Source organism: Nanorana parkeri, unplaced genomic scaffold, assembly GCF_000935625.1.
Source record: "Nanorana parkeri isolate BGI_ZX_2015 unplaced genomic scaffold, ASM93562v1 scaffold1676, whole genome shotgun sequence".
In the NCBI taxonomy this organism is placed as follows: Eukaryota; Metazoa; Chordata; class Amphibia; order Anura; family Dicroglossidae; genus Nanorana; species Nanorana parkeri.
This window is the reverse complement of record NW_017307944.1, coordinates 234281-257078: the sequence shown is the minus strand read 5'-3', so window position 1 is coordinate 257078 and position 22798 is coordinate 234281. Positions and strand designations below refer to the sequence as shown.

The window sequence follows — 22798 nt, the reverse complement described above, 5'->3', positions numbered from 1 at the left end:
AAAATGTTTTCATTGGTATGGAAAAAAGTGGCTAAAAGTCTCATTAGGTAACAATGCAGATTTTACCACATGATTCTTAGGCATGTTAAATACTGAACAATCTATAAAAACTGAGGCTAGAATAAAGTATGCTTAACTATGGTATTAAATATAAATGCCATTATAAAATATTATGCTGAATTGGAATATATTATGCAAAAAATAGATGAGGATGTTTAATTAAACATTAAACCATCCTGAAGGGACAGTGTACACATGTAGCACAGTTCTCTGGGATGAAAGAAGGTACTAACCCTGAAGTGTCATATTGTCTTTAGTCAATGAAAAGTGGAACTAAAATACATGTTTTTGCTTGCATCCAATCATGTTGAAGACAACATACAAGAAGTAAAACATTTGTGTACACCATCCTTGTCCTATGATTGCAACCAGCTTTAAATCTAAAAGCTTTTGGACCCTGAAGCAGAAATCTGAAGCATCCCCCTCTGCTCCAGCCACATCGCTTTATGCACTGTACAGAGTTTAGTTAAAAGACTTGTACAGAGTATTAATTTGGAATTGAGGTGGGAGGGGTGGTGGGTTGCACAGTGCTCCATAGTGATGGGCCAAACACCCCAGTGTTCGATTCGAATTCGAACTTTCAAACATGGGAACATTTTGAATTAGAACTCAAACTCAATGCAAGTCTATGAGGGTAGAACTTTGAAAATTAAATGTCCCAATTTTGAAACCTTATATGCAATTTACTGACCATAAAAAGTGTATGGGGATTCGGGTACTGCCCTGGGTGACAAGAATCAATGAAAAAAAAACTTTTAAAAAATACAGTTTTTAAAGGAGCAGTAATTTTAACATCACTTAAAGGGTAACAATAAAAATGAAAAATTCCTTTAAATATAATGCCCGGGAGGTCCCCTTGAACTGCCTGTAAAGTGGTGCATCAAATGTATAGAACCTGCTGCAGCAAAACTGACATTTCTAAAGAAAATAAATGACTTTTTTTTTAAATCGTGCGGTTCCCCCTCGCAAACAGTACCAGAAACTTTAGGTCTAGTAGCAATGTTAGGAGGGACTCCATTAAAAAAAGTGTGGTGTTTCCCCCAAAAGTCATACCAGGCCTTTAAGGTCTGGTAGGAATTTTAGGAGGGACCCCATGTAAGAAAAACAAATAAAAAAGTGTGTGGGGTTCCCCCTTAAAGTAATACCAGGCCCTTAACGTCTGGTAGGAATTTTGAGGAACCCCTCCCCCAAAAATGGGGAAAAAAACGTGGGTCCCTCTAAAATTCCCAACCAGACCCTTGATCTGAGCACACCCCTGGCAGGGCAGAAAAGGGGGTAGGGAGCAAATGCCCCCCCTCCCTGCGATACCAGGCCACATACCCTTGACACTGGGAAGGTGCTTTTCCAGGGTGGCCCCTGGAAAAGCACCTTGTCCCCGTGTCAATAGGGACATGGGCCTCTTCCCCACAAGCCCTGGGGCGTTGGTTGTGGGGGTGCAGGCAGGGAGCTTATTCAAATAAGGGTACCCCTTTAATAAAGGGGCACCCATATGTGCCCTCCCTTTGTGAATGAGTAAGGGGTACCACCAACGCAATACATCGTCCAGCATTGTCCACGATGACGACAACTCAACAAAATAAAGAATAAAATAATAAAAAATACATAGAAATAATAATAAAAAAATTACGACCTCCGTCCTGTTGCTGCGATGAACGCCCGCCGTAGAATGGCATTTTGACAGATGCTGGCTAGTTATAAACAATTGGGCAGAGCTAGAAGTGACAGATTGCTCGGCCCAACTGTTTATAGTTGTAACAGGTCAGCCATGATTGGACAAAGTCATTGGCAGACTTTGCCCAATTATGGCTCTCACAGTTATCTGTGCCCTGGTTGGGCAAAGTCTTGCACCTGACCTGTGGTCATGATTTGCAAGGCTTTATCTGATCAGGGCTTTATCTGATCAGGGCTCACAAGCCACAGTGCCTTGTGCTGAGCGCTTGGTGGACCAACAGCTCACCAAATGCCCTAAAAGTTTGTGTGTTCGCCGAACACACAACCTGCTGATGTTCGAGTCGAACTCACGTTCAGCTTGAACTTTGAGCCCATCACTAGTGCTCCATATACACCAAGGGTTCTGCCAATAGTATGTGATGTCTTCTCATAAAACCAGTAAGTCCATGATGTGGAGAAATGTATTCTTTGAGCATGCCTACCATAACCCACTAAAATCAGGGCGTGGAAAAATATACAAATTACAGGTGCCTAATAAAAACACAAGGAAATATACCTATAATATAGCTCTAGAATCAGGCTGCATTACCATTACAGTAGGAGCTCTGAGTATCAATTGCCACTAGATCACTGAAACATGTACCTGGCAAATACCTAAACTGCAACACATCAACAATATCTATAGGAACATGTTCAGAAAGGCATCTGCATGTACAAGTATAGCTAAAGTGGACTAACCTTAGATTTATACTTCACATAAATCAATAAGCAGAGCCAGATTTACAGCTCATATACACAGGAACCCTGGCATAATATAACCTAACTTTAGAAGTCTGCTGACCCTAAATTTTTATATAAAGAGAAAGGGACCTAACAGGGGGAACATTATTGAAAAAGGACACATTTCTTAACCTGTCTGATAGTTTGTTATCTCCAACCGTGAGGCAAGAATTATGAGGCTGGGTTCGAATATGGGCGTTTGTCGCGCGTTTCGTGTTGCGCGTTTTTACCACGTTTCGCGTTAAAAAAAGTGCAACAAACGCGCGTTTCCGAGGGCTACCTGGCTGTATCCCAATGGATACGCACGACAAAAACGCCCCAAAGAAGCTCCTGTACTTCTTTGGGCATAGGGCGTTTTGTAGCGCGTTCATACAGCCTGTAATACGCCCAGGTGTGAAACCATACCCATAGGAAATAATGGGATTTCGGTGTTTGAGCGTTTTGCAGAGCGTAGGAACGCGCTACAAAACGCCCAGGTGTGAACCGGGCCTGAAGTAGAAGCATGAGAGGCCCCTTACACAAAGGGTATGACTGAACAAAAAACTGTCAATCTTTCTTGGCAACCAATTAATGCCTATCTTAAAGGTTTTAATTAGCCCAGGCAAAGGGAAAAGGAGAGACAAGTTGGTTAACAGCAAGAATAGACAGGCTATTTTTCTAGTTAGACACTTCATACACAATGCATAAAAATTCATGCAATCTGTCTAAAAATTGGTGACGGTCTTTTGATGTCTGTGGGTATTTTTAGTCCTAATGAGTTAAAAATGCAGTTGTTAAAGTTTTTTTTACTTATAATGCAAGTTATAATACTTGGAATCTATATTAGCAGCACACTGTGAAAGCACCAAAAGAGTCCTGCTGTTTTCTGCAATGCTGCATAGATATAATAAAAGTCTATTGTAATGTTGTTTAGCATTGATGGAGGCATCTGTTAGATTCCACGGCAGCTTTGATGTGACTCGTCACATAATATGCCAATAACTAGCAAACATGGATATTTCTGTTACTAGGGCATGAAAAAAAAGTAGATGGATGTGAGAAGCACAGGCATCTCTACAGAACAGGTTCCTGTAGGCACAAGCCTTCTGTGCCTTTTTGGAAAATCTACCATTGTCAATACACTACATGCCAATATTACAAAATCACAACATTACCATAAACAAAAAAGTAACTCTAGCTATAAATAAAAATACTCAAATCTGTTGCTTCCTTGAGTGATTTGAGTCCTGGCAAAATGATCATATGATATCAAGCTCTCAGGAGCATTATGGGGTTTTATTATCATTACAAAATACAAAACAAATCTTTTGTTTCCAAAAAGAGAAAGGCTTGCTGGTGGACTTGCAGTGAGAAAAAAGGATTAATAAGGCAAAGCCAGGAAGCAGCACCTGAATGTATAATTAGTAAATATGGTCACCACTATACATATAACAAAAAAATTTGTAACAGTGTTGTTAAAACATTCAAATACATTGATAAGGTTATTTTCAAGAAGTTGATCACTTTCACTTCAAGATATAACAATTCTAAAAATACACTAGTTCTCTTTACATTAAGTGTGTTACATTAAATATCTAATGGTCAGCTTGAGGCAGCCAATTTGTTGCAACTAATTTGTTATAACCAATGTATTTTACTCTCTTAATTATACAGTTCATTATGCCAAAGAAGGTTACTGCTGCACAACAGATATTTTATTGTGCTGTGTTACTGTTTTTATGGCCATAGTACTACATACTACACATGGGCATCACTGAAGTGGTAATATGTTTTGTAGATGTTTGTAGTATTTGAAGTATTTTAACTATTAAATGTAATCTTGTTTTTGGATGGTGGTCATCTTTTGCACTAAATATACATATTTTGTACAATAGCTGTACTCATTCTTCATGTTAAAAAAATATGAACATTGCAGAGAAGCTATATTGTTCAGTGGCTGAAGGGTTTGGAAGGATGGGGCTAGGTAGACAGAGGTGAGATACTTGATCTCTCAGCAACTGGACTATATACCAGAGAATCAGTACAATTATGACAGGGATAAGAAGTTAACACAGGTAAACATGAACACGTTGAAAGTCTTTCTGTGAAACCTGGCACTTGCTGGGACACCAGGACTGAAAGTGCCTAATCTTTCTCAGAGCCATTCATTTGCAGATGTTGGGCTCTGGGCAGTGTGCAGCTCTCTGAATACACTTAGCTGACAACTTCAGACTGCAAATAACACAATACATATAACCAAGCACAACAGCGAGGGACATACTAAGAATCTATGGCTAGAAAGGTGACACTAGCAACAAGTAAAAACACAGGAAACACACATGCTAGGAAATATACCAAGAGTGGTGCTAAAAGGCAATATGAAAAACATGAAGTGAGATGGGAGACATAGAAAATACAAGCAAAAGGATACCAAGCAACAGGAAAGAAAGACATAGCTTAGAACTAAGGTCACACTATATCTCTTTGATATGGACAGAAAGAAATGCTTCAGCATCTTCATGTCAGAATAATAGTGGTACCAGTTTCTGGGAGATCAGAAACAGGTGTGCAAGGGTGATGCACACACCACAGTGAGAACAGTGACACAGTTTAGGTGCAAGGACATTTTTACCAAAGACAAGTACACATACTAAAAAAAGAGTAGCAGAGTAACAAAAGCCCAAGAGTGAACAGATTTGGGATTTGAATCCAGAAAGAATTGCATGGCAGCTTTGTAAGACAACTTTGCAGTCTACTAAATGATGTCTGCTCATGCCTAATGTAGATTAGGGATAAGCTTCACAATGGGGTCACTAGACAGCTCAACCAAAACCCTAGCTGTGTGACATTCGAAGAATGAGTTAACAAAATGTCCAGATTTAGTCTGTTCACCTGCCCAAACCTCTGGCTGCTGTTGCAGCTGGAATTGAATAATTTAGTGGTATTACTACCAGCACTAAATGAATGACTTCCCCTGAACACTCATTGACTTTTTTCATACAGTAATCAAGTTTGTGTAAACCCCAGGGTGATGTTCTTGACCAAATATGGTCATGACCATATTTGGTGATTGAAATAAGGAAGCATCGCTGGCCATCTTGTTGACAATCAGCTGCCGTGTTTTTCTCAGCAGGTCGCCTGGTTCACCATGATTGACAATAGATCTACATCACTGGATGATGTGATTGATGTTGGATTTACACTGTGGGATATTTTTACTTTCTCTATAAAATACTTTGTCAACAGTGTCTGTGTCCTATTGGGGAATAACTTTTACCAAAGTAATACATGTATCAATTTTGTTTTTAGGACAAAAAGCCTTTCTTTTGGAAATATTGTCATGTAAAAATATTTAATTTTCTGTGCAATCTAAAGACTAAAATTAAAAATGAACAGAACAAAAATTATTTTTTTTGCTTGTATGCCTAAGGCTAATTTTAAAACTAAGCTAGTGTTATTGAAAAAAAAGCTAATTTATTCTATTAATTTTTCTTTTTTATGACACTAAGAGGGTTATTCACTAAAGAGTTGAAGGATCCAGCCGTAACTGTGGATGATCTTTCGGGCTTGCTTCAGCTGCCGGAGCCCTTCAGTTCAGTCGAACCAAAGGGTGCTGTATGGGCTATTCGCAATAGCCTGTACAGCAGTTAGAGCCGTAGTGACAGCTGAAGGGAAGGGAGAAAGGTCAACCAAAGCCGACCATTCTCCCTGCAAAAGACGACAGCTGGGCGGAGCTAGCCATGATGTCACGGCTGGCTCTGCCCAGTTGTACTGTAATGACAGACCAGTGTCCCCAAATAACCCAAATTAAACAACGACAACTGGGTGGAGCTAGCCATGACATCACGGCCGGCTCCTCCCAGTTGTTTTCATTTGCTCAGGCCCTCCTGAAATACTCTGGCAGGTGCTAGCCAATGTAAACAGTTGGGCGGAGGTGGCAGTGATGTGAACTGCCGGAGCTTTGCCTCAGCTGATCCAGACACTGGATCAGCTGAGTCGAACAGCTTCTGCACTTTGGCTCAGCTGAACATGCAGAGCATGTTTGTGTGACTGAAGGCAGCCGAAGGCAGCCGAAGGCAACCGAAAGGCAGCCGATGTACGGCTGAAATCAACTGAGCTGAAGTTAAAAGCTGAACGATGTTCGGCTCAATTTACTTCGGCTCCGTTACTCGACTCGACCACCTACGGTAGCTTTGTGATTAACCCCCTAAAAGTAAGTCTGCATATGTTTATAGAAACAGGAAAAAAGTCAGTGAAAAACAAAGATAAAGCAAGAAAAGGAAAACAGACTGACAAGAGTTGGTTAGGTTTATAAGAAATTAAATAGACACAAATTAAAAACTTTAAAAAAAAAAACTTTTTACGATGGACTTTCCACCCAAGACTCACATATTTTGTACATAGGAATAAATTAGAAAAATATGTGAATCCTATGTGAAAGTTGTGGGAATCTTGGGTGAAAATATCTTTGCTCAGTCAATAAAATAAATAGTTTAAACACACTGTACAAATACATCACTATGTCAGATTTAATAGTTGGCAAACACTAATTCTAGGCTTCAATTTCACAGAAGCCACTGCCTGCATATTCTGAAAAAAAACGGATCCCAGCTGTCAAACTGAGAGCTAGGGGTTGATTTACTAACCTTATAAACACGCCACGAACAAGTATACACCTCTGTAGTGTGTTCCCTCCCAGCATGATCTATTGGTGGAATCTAGACACCTTTGTAGTGTGTACACACCCAGCAGGTGCAATTGCAAGGTGATGTTGTGTAAATTAGCTCTACATTGTGTTGCTTGCGTTGATAAATGCAGGAATGTAAATGCATGAGCTAACCATTTTTGTCTAAACTGTGAAGCAGCATTATATATGCATCATGTGCATGATTTTTCCATATATGGCATTAGTGGAAATATGCTTTTAGAGACTTTTTGGTTGATAAATACGTTTTGCTGTGTAAAAATCACACGCACCTAGTGCGTGCGTGTGTTTAGGTTAGTAAATCACCCCCCTAGTCTCAGTGATTTTGCTGAGTATATTGGCCATGGTGTGGCCAGTATTTTTTTTTGTCTTTACCTTACATGCTCATAGTCCTAAACTAGTTAAATTATGACGTTTCTAATACCAAATTCTACCTTTGTAATCTAGAATCTCAAATTGCCCCAGTTTTGTCTACTGAATTCAATCAATATAGGCTTATACTTTTTTTTTTAATACAGTTATGGATCACACTATAACCAAACCAGACAGCAGAATAGAAAAACATGTGTAAAAGAAAGAAATCCTGCATTATTTTGTACAAAATCTAAGCAAACAGGACATAGCTATGTATGCATTTCTTCCCAACATAACAACAGCTTACCAATCGCTTGGGAAGCAAAAACTCACATTGTCCTTACAGAGAATCTATTAAAAACCTAATGTAGTAGCTTTTGCCTTCATAAGAACACAGTGCTAGGTCTACTGAATATTAAACAGCTGTTGCCCTTTTCCACTTATTTTAAAAGGTAAATACTAATTTGCTGTAAATTACTGTTGTCTGACTTTGAAGCTGTAACCTAGTTCTAAGACAGCCACTTTACTTGCAGTGATGGTCAACATGCTGAAATTAGAATGCTCCTTGATACAGACAATGGGAGCTTCCATCAAAAAAGCATTTAGTTTTACAGCAGAAATGTATGGCATGTCATAATAAACAACATCAGTGTAACTTTACCCTTTATCTATAAAAAAAGAAGACAAAGGCAGCACTGGATTTCTGACAAGATCAACAGGTAAATTATTGCACTTCTAAAACATATATAACAAAACGCTACCAATGGTATATTTAACAGACCAAAAAGTAGTACATAAAATAAGTTCAGTGTTAGGGTTTTAGGTATAATTTAAGGGCTCCCTGGGAGGATCTTTTCTGGGGTGATGCTGTAATCCAAATCTTTAGAATTAATTTTCTTAGTCATCTCTCCCTTGGAGTTCAATCTGCTGATTGCCATGTATATAGGAGTCATGGACACCAGGTCTGATAATGAATATCATATATGTCATGTAGTTGTGCATTCTAATAATATGGTACATTACTCTAGCCCTTTCAGCTATGAATAGGTATACATTAGAATTCCAATGGTGATGGAGAACTGCTCAGTCTGCATATAGAAGAAACACTGAAGTACATTCTTACTATGGGAGGTAGGTGTCGGGAAAGTAATTTAGAGCACTTTCAGGATCAGGTATGAGGTGATCAGGTTAGATGCTCCCATTCTATAGATACAGGTATGACCTGGTTAGCCTACAGACAGCTGCACATTTGTATTTTTCCCTCAAATAAATTGGGTACAGTAAAGTAATTAAATATTTGCATAGAAAGGGGTTGGATGATGTTACAAAGGGTATTTTAAAAATATCCATTTCCCAGAACTATTCTAATTTTATTAGGTTAGCACTTGGAGGCCACCAATCCCTGCCACTCCATGTAAGTCTATGAAAGCAAATGTGGGAGAAAAAAATCATCTTTTGGACCACCAGACCACCAGAATGGGTCCCTCACATGATATATAACTGGTCTCATTACTGTATACCAATACATTTCTGCTGTGGTGAGCTCAAAAATCTCATGTTTGAATCCACATAACTAAATACTTGTAGGTGTGAACGCTTATATAGTGAATCATATCTTAACCTATTAAATTAGGTAACAATGTATATATATACATAAGTGGTCCATATAGTGACTTGGTGCAATATTTTTCACTTTAAGGTCACTGCAAATGACAAGGGGGCACTCTTTGGGGTCTATTCACAAAGCTGCCGAGGGCTGCATATGCGATCGGCTCGACTGAGCCGCTCGGCTGTGATCGGGAGCTGTACGGGCTATTGTGAATAGCCCGTACAGCACCCCCTCGGTTCTCCTGAACCGAAGGGGTCCTGGGGCCGAAGCTAGCCGAAGGATCGGCCGAAGCTACGGCCAGATCCTTCGGCAGCTTTGTGAATAGACCCCTTTGTGTTTGGAGGACAAGAGGTTTAACCTTTGCATATGGAAATGCTTCTTTACAGTAGGCACTAGTTCTAGATAGCTCCCTCTGAGAAACCTAGTAATGTGTGGTGATTTTCCTTTTATAATACGGAATGAAAATGCCTCGAAGAACACATTTGAGTGTTTCCCCAGAGATACTTTCTGAGTTATGATCAATTAAATTAGCAAAAGCAGTGCTAATTGACCCTTTTACACTGGGGTCTGTGAGGAGAGTTGCATTTGCTCACCAACACAGTTTTCTCAACAAATAAGAAGATTAAGCAGATGGTGAGAGGGAGTAATTTGATTTCTTTTAGAGGTAACACATAAGTATCATACTAACACCTTACTTATCAAGCATGTGCATAATATGAAGTAAAACCAGAAGATATTTACACTTTAAAAGTGTAGCACAGTAAAGATAAGGAAAAATTATTTATATATTTGTACTGCACTGTGCTTTTTACCTTACTAAATCAAGGTCATAGCGTAAGGATCAGCTGTGCTCAGCGCATACATTTCAGCACTTTTTTTCTAACATTCTGACATTTAAGGGGCATACTTTTTTAAAGATTTAACATGATGGCATCATTATTGAAGGTTATCCATTAACCTTTATTTTATTCCATTGTCCGTGACCAAAGGCTTTAAACTGACGCTTCCCAAAATAAATTTAATAATGCTCTTAATAATGCTTTTAATAATGCTCTTAGATTCTTATTTTCTTATCACAAGAACAGATTGTTCAGTTAGCAAAACTTGAAAAATTAAAAAAAAAACCCTATCCTTGTTGATTTGCGGATTGGTTTGGCTCCTGTTTTGAAATATGTCACATATCACCTTATCTTTCCACTTATAATACAGACAGCTCATGATTCTCAATCCCTTTTAGTCCCTCAGAAGTTGTCATACCAAAGACAACTTGAGTGACTGAAAGTATGCATGGTCACACTGTAAATATGGAAAGAAATATCCCAGCAATCCAATTCAGAGTTGCACTTTCATGTGAAACAGTCTCTTCAAAGCACACGGTACCCTTAAGCTTAACCCTTCCATGATCAGAGGTCATTAATGTCTAAATAGTCAGGCCAAATTTGGCAGTGTCAGCATGATTCGGTAAATTGACAATACATTTATGAATAATTTGCAAAACTAAATTATGTTTTTTTTTTATTTATTTATATTTCAGGGACATATACGGCATTTTATGTGGTACAATGTGTTAATAAATATAGTTGTTTTATTGCAGAATGACAAATGTGCAGAACTGAAATAAAATCCTGTTTTTCTATTTCTTTAAGTTAATAATATTTATTTAATACACTAATTGTATATTACAATTTCAAGTATTATACATATTGCACTGCAGATGCTACTGAAGCTTGAAGGAGGCATTTATTTTTAAAATAAAGTCTTCAGCCTGCATGCTTGTACATTATGGTGCACTTACCTCCCAAAGTACCCTCCTCCAGTGAGGCAAGGTGCATTCTATGCCCACATTGCTCCATTGCCACTGCTGCCATCTTTGCCCATTCCTTTTCAAGGTCAGGGGTCTTCTTTTTTCTTACCTGGCATTCAGAGACAGCTCTTCAATAAGGCATTAGGTGGTCCCTTAAGGCCTCGCTCTCCCTGCGGCCCCTAATTTGCCCAGCCGCCACGCATTACCTTGCAGGTGCAGCCAGGCAGCGTTATGAGCTCTCAGCCCTGTTGCTGTCAAGCTGAGAGCTCATCCATTTCCTCCGTCCATCCACACTGCCTTCTGGGGCTCCGTCCACCAGCCAATGAGGAGAGACATCACCCCTCCCATCCACCGCACAAGGATCTCACCCTGGCTGGGAAGGCGGAGTTTAACGTCAGAGGCAGCTCGAGTCGTCGGCACCTGGTCCTGCCCACTCCCACCTACAAGAAGCAGCCTGCACGGTCCTGGTGAGAGGTGGCCTACACAGCCCTGGTGAGACCCGGTCCCAGCCCGCACAGCATTGATAAGACATGGCCTGCACAGCCCTGGTAAGATCCCACAGAGCTCTGGTAAGACCCCATAGAGCCCTGGTGATACCCTGCGGAGACCCCACCGAGCCCTTGTGGGATCCTACAGAGCCCTGGTGAGACCCTACAGAGCCATTATGGGCCTGAGTGGGGTCTAATGTTTAAGTTTCCCTTAAGGCCTTGCAAACTCTAGTGCCAACTCTGCTGACATTTATACCCAATGTCTTAAAGATGCTGGATTGTACACTGAGGTGCTCATGCATGACTATCAGTGTACAATTAGGACAAAATAATTGCAGGAAGCGGACGAGAATGTAAGACAAAATAAACACACAGTTTCTTCTGCCATAAAACCTTCATACAAATTTTTTAAACAAACTTTATTTCTACTTTAACACAAATCCTATATATATAACGGGACTAAAGGGTTTTTATATTTAACTGGCATTTTGTAAAAATAATTAACATAATATTGAGTCTTCTCAAAAATGATTGGCTTACTGAAGGTAAAACATCCCAGACAGTTAGTACAAAACACCACTCTCTACTTAAATTATGTCTCTACTTAAAATACCTGGGCAGATTATTACCAATAACTAGGGATGGACAAATATGTCTGGGTTTTATTTACAGGGGTTTAATCGAATCCTGTTTGAAATTTGTGAAACTACTATTGATACAAAATTGTGGCCATTTTCATGGCTAGTAGGCACGCTATTGTCAAAAGAGGACATGGTTTGCTGGGCATTGGCATATGGGACATTTAAAAAAGAAAAGCATTCTGTTTTAAAAATGACATATATTTGGGAGAGTGTCTTTTTTAATGCTCGGCTGCTGGAAGATTACTTCCAAGGGCTGGTGCAGTGCGTGCCCCTGCCTGACAACCCCACCATACTTTTTTTGTGCTTTGCTACCCCTCCTGCAGGCCCGGAACTGGCATGTGAGGTGTTGGCATGAAGCAGGGAAGGAGGCTGATGGACATCCATTTGCCGATCTCCTTCCCACTCTATGTGACCGGAAGCAACGCTGATTGCATCATTTCTGGTCCCTCGGCTGTCATTGCTTGGCTGCAGATGCTGGGGCAATAAGCAATCGGAGCATGATCTGTGCTCCAATAGCTTATTTGGAGTGCATAGGTGACAATCTGGGTCTAATTGACTCATAATATCACCTTAAAGAGCACCTGTCACCACTACTATGCCCCCTTATGTGATAGCAATTAAGTAAAATAAAAAATTATATAAAAGTTAAAAAAATGTAAAAAAATAAACGTATTGTAAACTTGCGTCGGGTGTGCCCATGTACGAAAATGACAATTGCATTACACATTTTAGGTATCACTATGTGCGCCAAAGTGAGAGCAATAATTCTGGGCCTAAATTTATGGTTATCTCTAAACTGATGACCTGTAAGGGCATTTAAATTGTCACCTATTGACAATTTGGGGTACCATAGTTTGCCCTGGACATGTTGGGTATATATTTACTCATTGTAAGGTTGTAATGTCATTTTTTATATTTTTACAAAAAAATGGCTCTTATATTGTGTTTTTGGGCACTCAAATTTACTTAAGTGCATTTTTTACAAAAGTTTTTGGTTTGATAAAGAATTGAGCTAATATTGTGTGATGTAAAAATTTACAACTGTCACTATTTTATTCTACAGGATCTTTTCTTTCAGAAAGCATATAGGGGGTTATTCACAAAGCTGCCGGAGGCAGCCGAGTAAATAACCCTGCCGAAGTGAAGTGAGCTGAACGCTGTTCGGCTATTCACTTCTGGCTTGTACGGCTGACATCAGTCATACATCAGCTAAAACCAGCTGTACATCGGCTGCCTTCAGCTGCCTTCGGTCAGCCGAACATGCTCTACATGTTTGGCTGAGCAGAAGTGCAGAAGGAGTTCGACTCAGCTGATCCAACATCTGGATCGGCTGAGTCGAAGCTCCGGCAGCTCAGCTCAGTCACTACCGTTCGCCCATATTCTCATGGGGCCGAACGGCAGTGAGTGAAATGCCAAGCAGCATTTGGCACAACTATTCTGCTTGGTACCTCCGAGGTACCAAGCCGAATAGAAAATAAGTGAAAAGTATGAAAAAAAGTAAAAATAATTTTTAAAATGGAAAATTGAAAAATAAATAAAAATATTTTAAAGAAAAGAAAAAAATACATAAAAATAAAAAATTATTTTAAAAAAGCCACACGTCAACCCAACTGCATGCGACGGACTCTGGATCAGTGAACATATAAAAAATATTAAAAATGGGTTTGACAATCACAGCGTGTCTAAACATTTTAAGGATGTCCATAATAAAGATCCATCACCACTAATGTTTTATGGGATAGATACAATGTATGGACGTTGGAGGGGTGCTAATAAGACTAGATTAATTTTCCAAAATGAAACAAATTGGATTTTTTAATTATGAAAATATCTACACAAAGACAAAAAAGCAATATAGACAAAAAAAGGAAAAAACAAAAGCAAACAATGGTGATTGTGCAAAAAAATTCCTCAGATGATTCGCAGCCAATGTGCATATAACTCTCAGGTAAGGATAATCACACAATGCTGGCAGACCTTCACCTCCACCAAGTGAGTGATGGCATCAAGTGAGTGCTCACCTGGGGAGGTAGACCCACAGAGCTAGGTCAAATGCGCTTTTTCCCTTCTTAATGGGGAAGGGAAGCCCATGCACAGAAAAGGCGATAAGGTCTCCTCAGATCACAGGTACCAGTATAAATCCAGGTGGAAAGAGAAAAAGGACAAGGACATAGTGCGTAACGTCCAATAAAATGCAATTTATTAAATAAAAAATGCGTACTCACAATGGTGTAAACAGTACAGGCATTGGGTATTGCTGGGTCAGACCAGCAGGGCAAATGGCAGCAAAGCGATAAAAAAAACCTGTTCGTCCGCCTCAGCTCAGTGCAGTGACATCAGAAGCTCTGCACTATGCACGTTACGTCAAAACACGTGACTTCATCAGGGATTTGGTGTAGATATTTTCTATGCCTCATTTGTTTGAAGGGTCATATATGCAACTCATTTATATATGTTTCAATTTATTAGATATGTATGATTATTAGCTCGTCACAATATTGTTTTTCAAATTTTCCAGATATTTAGTTATATCCTTAGTGCTTGGTAGCTCTTATTTCCACATTACACTTACTGGCGCTGATCACCTTTATTGTTTATTTTTAAATAGATACATTAAGAACTAAAGGGTTAAATGTGGATCTGGATCTCAACTGTTTTATTAATAGTTAAATTATATAGTGTTATTACATCTACTGTTGCATCAATTATTAGACATATTTGTTGTTGTTCAATCATGAATATTTAGTATGGTTTTAAATGTATTTGTGGAACAAGGGATCATACAAAAAAAGATCATGGGGGAAGATAGATAGGTTGGATTATCCACTGATTAAGAAATGTTTGATTAAGAGGGATATTTAAGACAGGTACGAACGCTACCCTTGAAAAAGTCTAGATTGACAAAACACATCGGGAGCGAGCGTGCACGATGTTGTACCTGCATTCAACTTGTAAAATGTACCTGTCAGCGGTCTTTTATGAGAAGGAATTGCATCAATCCTTTTACTAAGTGAATTGTTTTTATCTTCATGTAAGTTTTTAATCACCTTTTGCGCAAATAAATAGTTGATTTTATGCTATGTGCATTTTTTATCTTGTCTTTTGTGTTATCCATCTCTGTGAGAAGTCCCAACCTTACCGATAATCAGTGGAGCTGTGATACAGAGATTGAGGTCTTGCAAAGGAGAGGAATTGAGCTGGCATTTGAAAGTTAATGGATACTTGGTTACAGAAATACATTTGATGAATATTGTATCGTGAGAGGACATCAGTGTTTGTGATGTGAAGATACCAAAGGAGAGAAAGAGGAATTTGTATATATGCTTTCTCATCAGCGGGTTCTGGTGAGTGTTTATGAGCTCTATATCGCATGAAGGTGGAGCACAGGGAAGCATCGGTTCATTGGATTAACTCATTTACAGGTGAAACTCGAATAATTAGAATATCGTGCAAAAGTAATTGCAGTAAGTGCGGCAAAAGGGGCCCAAACCAAGTACTGAGTACATATGCATGCTTGTACTTTTCAGAGGTCCAATATTGTTCTATGTACAATCCTTGTTTTATTGATTGCATGTAATAATCTACTTTTTTGAGGTTGTGGATTTGGGGTTCTTGGGGTTTTCATGAGCTGTAAGCCATAATCATCACAATTATGACAAATCACGGCTTGAATTATCTTGATTTGCATGTAATGAGTCTATCTCATATATTAGTTTCACCTTTTAAGTTGCATTAGTGAAATAAATGAACTTTGCACAATATTTTAATTATTCGAGTTTCACCTGTATATGAACTTTAACACATTATATTTATTTACTTATTAATTTATTTATGGTTGAGTGGTTCACTATTTGTTACAAGACTAACTGGAGGGGTCTATTAGGGAGCTTTGCGGCTCCAGTATTGTTTGGATTGTGATATATTTACACCTAATATTTTTTAGACAAATTGTTATATTCACTTACAAGACAGGTTCTTTATGAATGGTTATTCCACACAATCGAGAAATGTAATTGTTATGTTTGAATTGTATAACAGATTCAGCGGTTGATATGATTCCGTTCACATTGATTAATGAATATTTTGTTTCTTAGAGGTTTGGGGATAAGGCTTAATTTTGAGGGGAAATAGCGCAGTGCACTTTGTTTATAGTTATTTCGACCAAATATCTTAGATCTGTTTTGGTGTTCTTACTGCAGTTTTCAGCTATTGGGTTAAAAGGGAGAGAGATCCATAAGCGCAAATACCTTTTTACATTTTTTCATAGCTTTCATCGCTCCTGAAGCCTAGCAATATGCTATTAAAGTATAGAATACAATCTGCACTTCAAAAGCTTATTTAGAGTGAAAAGGTGATACTGGGGGTCTCTCAGACCCCCAGTATCACCTTAAAGAGAACCTGCCACTGCCAATATGCTATCACATGGGGGGCTTGTAAGCCACCCTATATAATAGCAATTAAAGTAAACACGCGTCGGGTGCGCTTACGTACGAAAATTACGATTGTGCTATGCATGTTGGGTATCCCCGCGCACACCATGATGAGAGCAAAAATTATATGGCCAATATTTACCTGTATCCCTAAACTGATGACCTGTAGGGGCTTTCAAAGCCCCATCTATGGACTTTTTGGGGTACTGAATTTTGTTGCCGTTTCACGGATGCATGCAATTTTGTAACCTGGGCTTGTTGGGCATTTTTTAACTCATTGTAACCTCATATTTTATATTTTACAAAACATGTGATATTATATTGTGTTTTGGGGCCTTAAAATTAACTTAAATACACACTGTTTCACTAAATTCTGGGGTTTGATAATGAGTTGCGCTCATATCGTGCCTCATAAAAATGTGCAACTGCCACCATTTTATACTACTGCGTGTTGGCGTTCATAAAAGATATAATGTTTGGGGGTTTGAAGTAAATGTCAGGCCTAAAATGTGGATTATAACACGTGTGCAAAAAAAAGAAAAAAAAAGGTCTTGGCAGTGAAAGGGTTAAAGACCAGGCAGTGCATTATAGTTACAAAGAATTTAGTCTGTAGAATCCCTATATTAATTTGCCAGGACAACAAATATTAAGCTTGCTTTATCTGCTGCAAACCCTTTCTAATAGCGAACCCGAACTTAATCCCTATCATAACCTACCTTAATTGTATAGTTTTTGTGCAAACATATGACTCAGCTGCTTTTATAAATGCAATTGCAGAGTACACATTGGAGAAGTGATGTACAGCATTTTTTCACTCAAGTCAAGAAGAAGCAGCAACAAACAAACTTGAGCAATGACCCGGCCTTGTATGGTTTATGAAGTGCAAAATCTGCCTGGCTGCAATAATATAAAGTTTTCTAGTCAGTTGACTTTTTCTGTAAGTAAAGTTAAATGAAGGTACACATTTTATGGTGTTATTCCATTTAATGGTGAATAACAATATACCTAAATTGATTGCTTCCACAGCAATTTTCTTCCAGGTTGCCAATTAAATATTATATATTCTCAGAATAATGGACTCTCAGATTTTTATTTTAGATTTGATCAGTCTACCATCACAGAATATAAATTAAGGTTTAAAAGTAGAACATTTTGTTTGGTAAAGTACATTTTACAAACAGCTACTGTGATAATAATTGATTAAATTGTAAAACTAATTAGAAGTGATGTTCAGAGGGGAAAGTATTCCAAGTTATCTATCTGTTTTATCTGCCATGGAGATGTCTACTTTCTCCAAACAAAATGGCAAACATATCTGTATATAAAATATTACTACCACTATCAAGCTTTTGTTTACCAATTACAGTATTTCTTATGGAGGCAAGCCAAATTTGTGGAGGCAATTAACAATTTACCTAAAAAAAATTGATTTGTGGTATTTTGAATGTTCTTACTTGGGACAAAAATTATTCAAACACATGTAAAATGGACTGTTTAGGATCTATATGCCATACATCAGAATGTAAATGAAATGTAACAACCTAATTACTTAGACTATAGAGTATTTTACATGTTACATGCAACAGGAGTATGCAGTATGCATGCTCAATCAGTTAAGGTGATCAAAATGGTTGTATTTACCATATTATGAGAAAGAAAAGGTACCCTAGTTGGGATGACTTGGTAGAGGTGCCCCTGACTTTGTGTCTTAAAAAAAAAGTTAAACTTGAATTTTAATAAGAACAAATTAGAGAGGACCATATACAATACTGATGCATTTTGTGGCATAACTTGGTCACTTCTTCAGAATTTTTTTAGCATTCTAGCTGCCACCATGGTCCAAAGTGTCAGCTACACTGTTTGAAAATGTTAAACCCATGTCACTCTTTTTTTTTTAACACAACCATGGGAGCCTCTGCCAAGTCACCTTAAAGGCGGTACCTTTATTTGGATATATTGTGTTACAAAGCTTTTCCTTATGCCCTAACAGGCACGGAGAGCAACCAAAAACAACAACCAAAAAAGTTGGCCTAGAAACAGATATATTTTGCACCAGCTCCTTATCATAGGTTTCAGATGAAATGCCGATTATAGCAACCTACCATTGTAAGTAATCTTTCTTACTTCTAATCCTCCAACAATAAACAGATACAACCAACAACATACAGATATTTCATCTGCTCTCCTTCCTATTTTTCCTCCATTTCTGGTTTTGGAGAAGCTTTTAGATATTTACAAAAATGAAACTCTTGGGCCAGATTAGGAGGGGGAGCACACACTTGCTGCCCCCTCCTTTTCTGTCCAGTCTGGCTGCATGCCTGGATAATGGTCTTTATTGAATTTTTAGGCGAATCCTAGTTTGATAAAGGGCACTCTCAGCCTCACCTTGCACAGAGATTTTCCAGCTCATAGAACAACAATCTAAACACCAGCAGACTTAGCATGGGCATTACTGGGAGCGGGTTAACTCCACAGTTCACCCCTTACTCACAAAATTTACCACTACATGTTTTAACTGAAACATATATCGTTGATGTCAGCAGAATCACTGAGCTGCAGATGCAGAGTCTTTTCTGATCCCTGAAAATGGCCTTTACAGAATTAACTTAACCAATCAAAGAGTCTGAGGGGTCTTCTGAAGGGTTATGGAACTTTTTTATGATGTTCAGCAGACCCACCCTTAATTGCAATTTTTCTAAATGCATCATTAGTTCCTTCAGACAAGGTTTTGCAATCTGACAGCCAACATACAATTGCATAGAATGAAATTATGATTTGATAGAGATCAAATATAATTTAAATCCTATGAATAGTTTGCGTAGGAGATCTAATGTATTTCACTAGCCTTCCTCTCATACTATAGGCATAGTAAAGGGTAAGTGCACTTTAAAAAAACGGAGGGTAATGACACACTTCAAGAAACGAAGTGCCGGAATTAAGCCATGTGGGTATTAGCTTTAATGGCTGGACCTGGGTTCCAAATTAAACAAAAATGTGCGGAAATGATTATTGGATCTTTGTACATGCCAGTATATTTTTTGCAAAAAAAGTGTGGATTTCATGTGTATTACTGAAGATGATGGGAGGGTTTAGTTATTTAATTTCTGGCAATCCAATTTGCAAAGCCAATTCAAGGGCCATGTAGGAATCCATTACTGACATTTCTTTCTAAAAATGCTTCTTACCTGGCTTTCATAATAATGCAATGTATCAAATACTTTTGGAATCACTTATTCAGTACAAATAGGCAAATCAGGGACTTTATCTGCAATATGCTTGCTCCAGGTTAATGACTGAAAGTACTGAAGCCAGAGACAGCAAGGCAGCTCCATTTGCAGAATCAGCCTACCATTTATTGTATTTTAGGAGTGAAACTCCTAAGTCCTATCTTGTTGTTATCATTTTAATATCTTGTAATATTATTCTTATTTATCTGTGGTGTTATTTGGTTTTTGTGTTAGGCGGGTAAAACTAAACAAAAAAAGCATCCCTAAATACATACAATGGGGGCTAAGCTTGTTGTGAGCTGCAATATGCATGAGTAGCAGGCACAAAACTGTTATGGTGACTACAGTAGCTTTTTTTCCCCTTTCAAATAAAGGTTGCCTGTTACCATGGAGATAAAATGCAACTAGTAAAATATGAAAAGTACACAATCCCAAAAGCACACAGAAAAATGAAGAATCATGAAACGGAAAGAAAAGTAATTAAACTTAATTAGAAAAGTTAAGACTAAGCAGCTAATATGTTGTAAGTAGAAAAGGTGAAAAGGGTGTGTTTAGGCTTTAAATGGCTTTGCTTCTGTACCGTAGAAAGCATCCATGTTATAGAATGTATTGCGTAGAAGCTGGTATAATTAAAGCTACATTCTAATTCAAATGTACACAATCAGAGGTTAGATAGCAACATTAGAAAATAACTTCATTTCAACACATTTCCTAATTGCCTTCACTCAAACAGTTCATGCATTACACAAAAGGTCCATAAAACAATACATTGTAATCACATATTCTTACTTTCTGAATTGCAACAATTCCTTCTTGGGTATCTTTATTCACAGATATTTTGAAGACACTTTGTCCATCCCCATCGACAATTTTATATTCCATTTCAGCATTTAGTCCCACATCAGCATCTGCTGCTTTTATTTTAGCTACTGTTGAGCCAACGGGCAATGATTCAGGAACAGAATACTGATCAGATTCTAATGAAAGAAAAAATAGGAAATTATCAATATTAGAATATGTCTAGTTTTGGACTAGGTTGGTAAGGGTTAGAACTAGGGATGCACAGATACTTTCCGAGTACCAGTGCCGATACTTGGCATTTTCACGAGAACTACCAGGGTTGCAGCGGTTGCAGCTGGGACCTGGCTCTGGTGCTCCACCACTGTCCTGAAATCATTAGTCTGTATTGTTTTAGAAAAACTGTCACATGACAATAAACAAAAATGTATCAGTACTCGTACTTGTAAGTACCAGTACTCGTACTCGCAAAACTGGTATCTGGGCATCCCTTTATTTATATTTATAAAAACAAAATCATATATTAAAACAGAGATGTACAAATCACAGGAGCTCTGTGTGCTCCTTACAAATGACAGCTGCCTCCTAATTTTTGAAATTTTCTCTAGTCTTGGAGCTCAAAAGTATCGGTACATGTACTTGTACTTGTACCGAGTACTGTACTTGGTATCTGTGCAACCCTAGTTAGAACCCTCTGCCATGGTGTTATTGTTTTCTGTGTCTTCTGTCTATCCTGGAGACTTTTGTCATCTGGACAGAAAGTGATGGCAAGTCCAAAACTTATCATTGTCAGCAGAAAAAGGAATATAGGAGAAATCTTCCATACTTCTAGTAGAGACTATTTTTTGGCAATAACTTTGGAGAGATGTCCTCTCACTTTCTGTTGTATCTTCCAGTTCAGGAAGTAAAGAGAAATCAAATAAATAAATAGAAAACAGACAGCAAACCCCCCCCCAAAAAAACTGAGATTTTTTTCCTGTCCAACAGCAGAAAATATAGGTTTTCCTTTATATATACTATAGGACATGGGTCAGCAATCTACTGCACATACAGTAATAGTAGGTAACTCGAGACATAGAAAATTACATACATAAGTAAACCCATATATAACTGTACTTCTTATTGTTTGTAATGAAACTGAACTGAAAGTAGAAGTAACAGAAACACATATTTGTATAATCTTTTCTGTGAATATTTTGTTAGTATCGTAGTATATGCAAGGTAAAATTCATGTAGTTGGTGAGACACATTAAAATCAAGTTCTGCAATAAGCAAGTTATTTACTATAATAATTTTTCATAAAATTAGATTATTGCTATTTGGACAGTATTAAAGATAATCTCTTGCTTAAAGGTCAAATCTTTTTCTTTGTCATGGATTGGTGAGCGACATGTTTGCTATTGATACAGAGGAGTGCAACACAGGTTGAGATAAGTATGTAGAATAATAAGGGAGTAGTACTTCATTTAAGTTTTAGGTTGGTGCTAGGTTCCTTCTTGGGGGGTTGGGTTAAAACCCCTGTCAGATTTATTTTTTTGTGCCCTGTTTAAACAATTTCTCTTTACCTCCTGCCCTGCAGACACAACAGGAAGTGAAACAAAATATGTTCAAAGTGTCACTAGAACAGATGTCCCCATGGGAAGATTTCTCTTCTATTCTTGTTCTGGTTTTGCAACTCACAATTTTACATTTTTACTCCCTTTCAGTCCCAGTGACATTGGTTACATAGTTACATAGTTACATAGTGACATTGGTTACTAGGACAATAAGAGAAAGCAAATCTCCCTAGCAAAAATACAGACAGCAATACAATTCTAACAGTCATTCTAATCCTTACCACACTCTATCCAAAACTAAAAAAGGTTGCCTTTTGAATTGTCTTGTATCTTTTCAAGTCAAAGTTTTTCAGTTGCTGTGCAGTCACAAATTAATGGACGACCTGGGACTTGATATGACCTGTTGGCTTTGGCTCTTCTGGCCTCACAGCTGGGAGGTGATAAACATTTTACACATCCCTCTTAGAATGTAATTTTGCTCCTACATTGCTATAAGGGGCAGATAGCATCACTGACAGAACAGTGTGTCCCTCCTAGACCTGCCCTGTGTTCTCCCTTTTTATTTGTTGAAAGTTATGGTTTGTTTTTTTGAAATAAGTGACAAGTGAGTAATGATAGGGATAAAGACAGGGGTATTTGGGTGGGACAAAAGCTCCCTATTACAAGCCCGATTTCTGGCAAAGAAGAATAGTTCCT

At 38.2% G+C, this 22798-nt stretch overlaps 1 protein-coding gene across 1 annotated transcript in view; it reads right to left on the bottom strand.

The window, feature by feature from the left end:
• CDH7 (cadherin 7) overlaps nt 1-22798 on the bottom strand; it is a 144603-nt gene that overhangs the window by 26098 nt on the left and 95707 nt on the right. The window contains exon 6 of the mRNA XM_018571099.1: nt 20538-20725. Coding sequence (XP_018426601.1) covers nt 20538-20725 — 188 coding nt within the window. The remainder of the gene's footprint in view (nt 1-20537; nt 20726-22798) is intronic.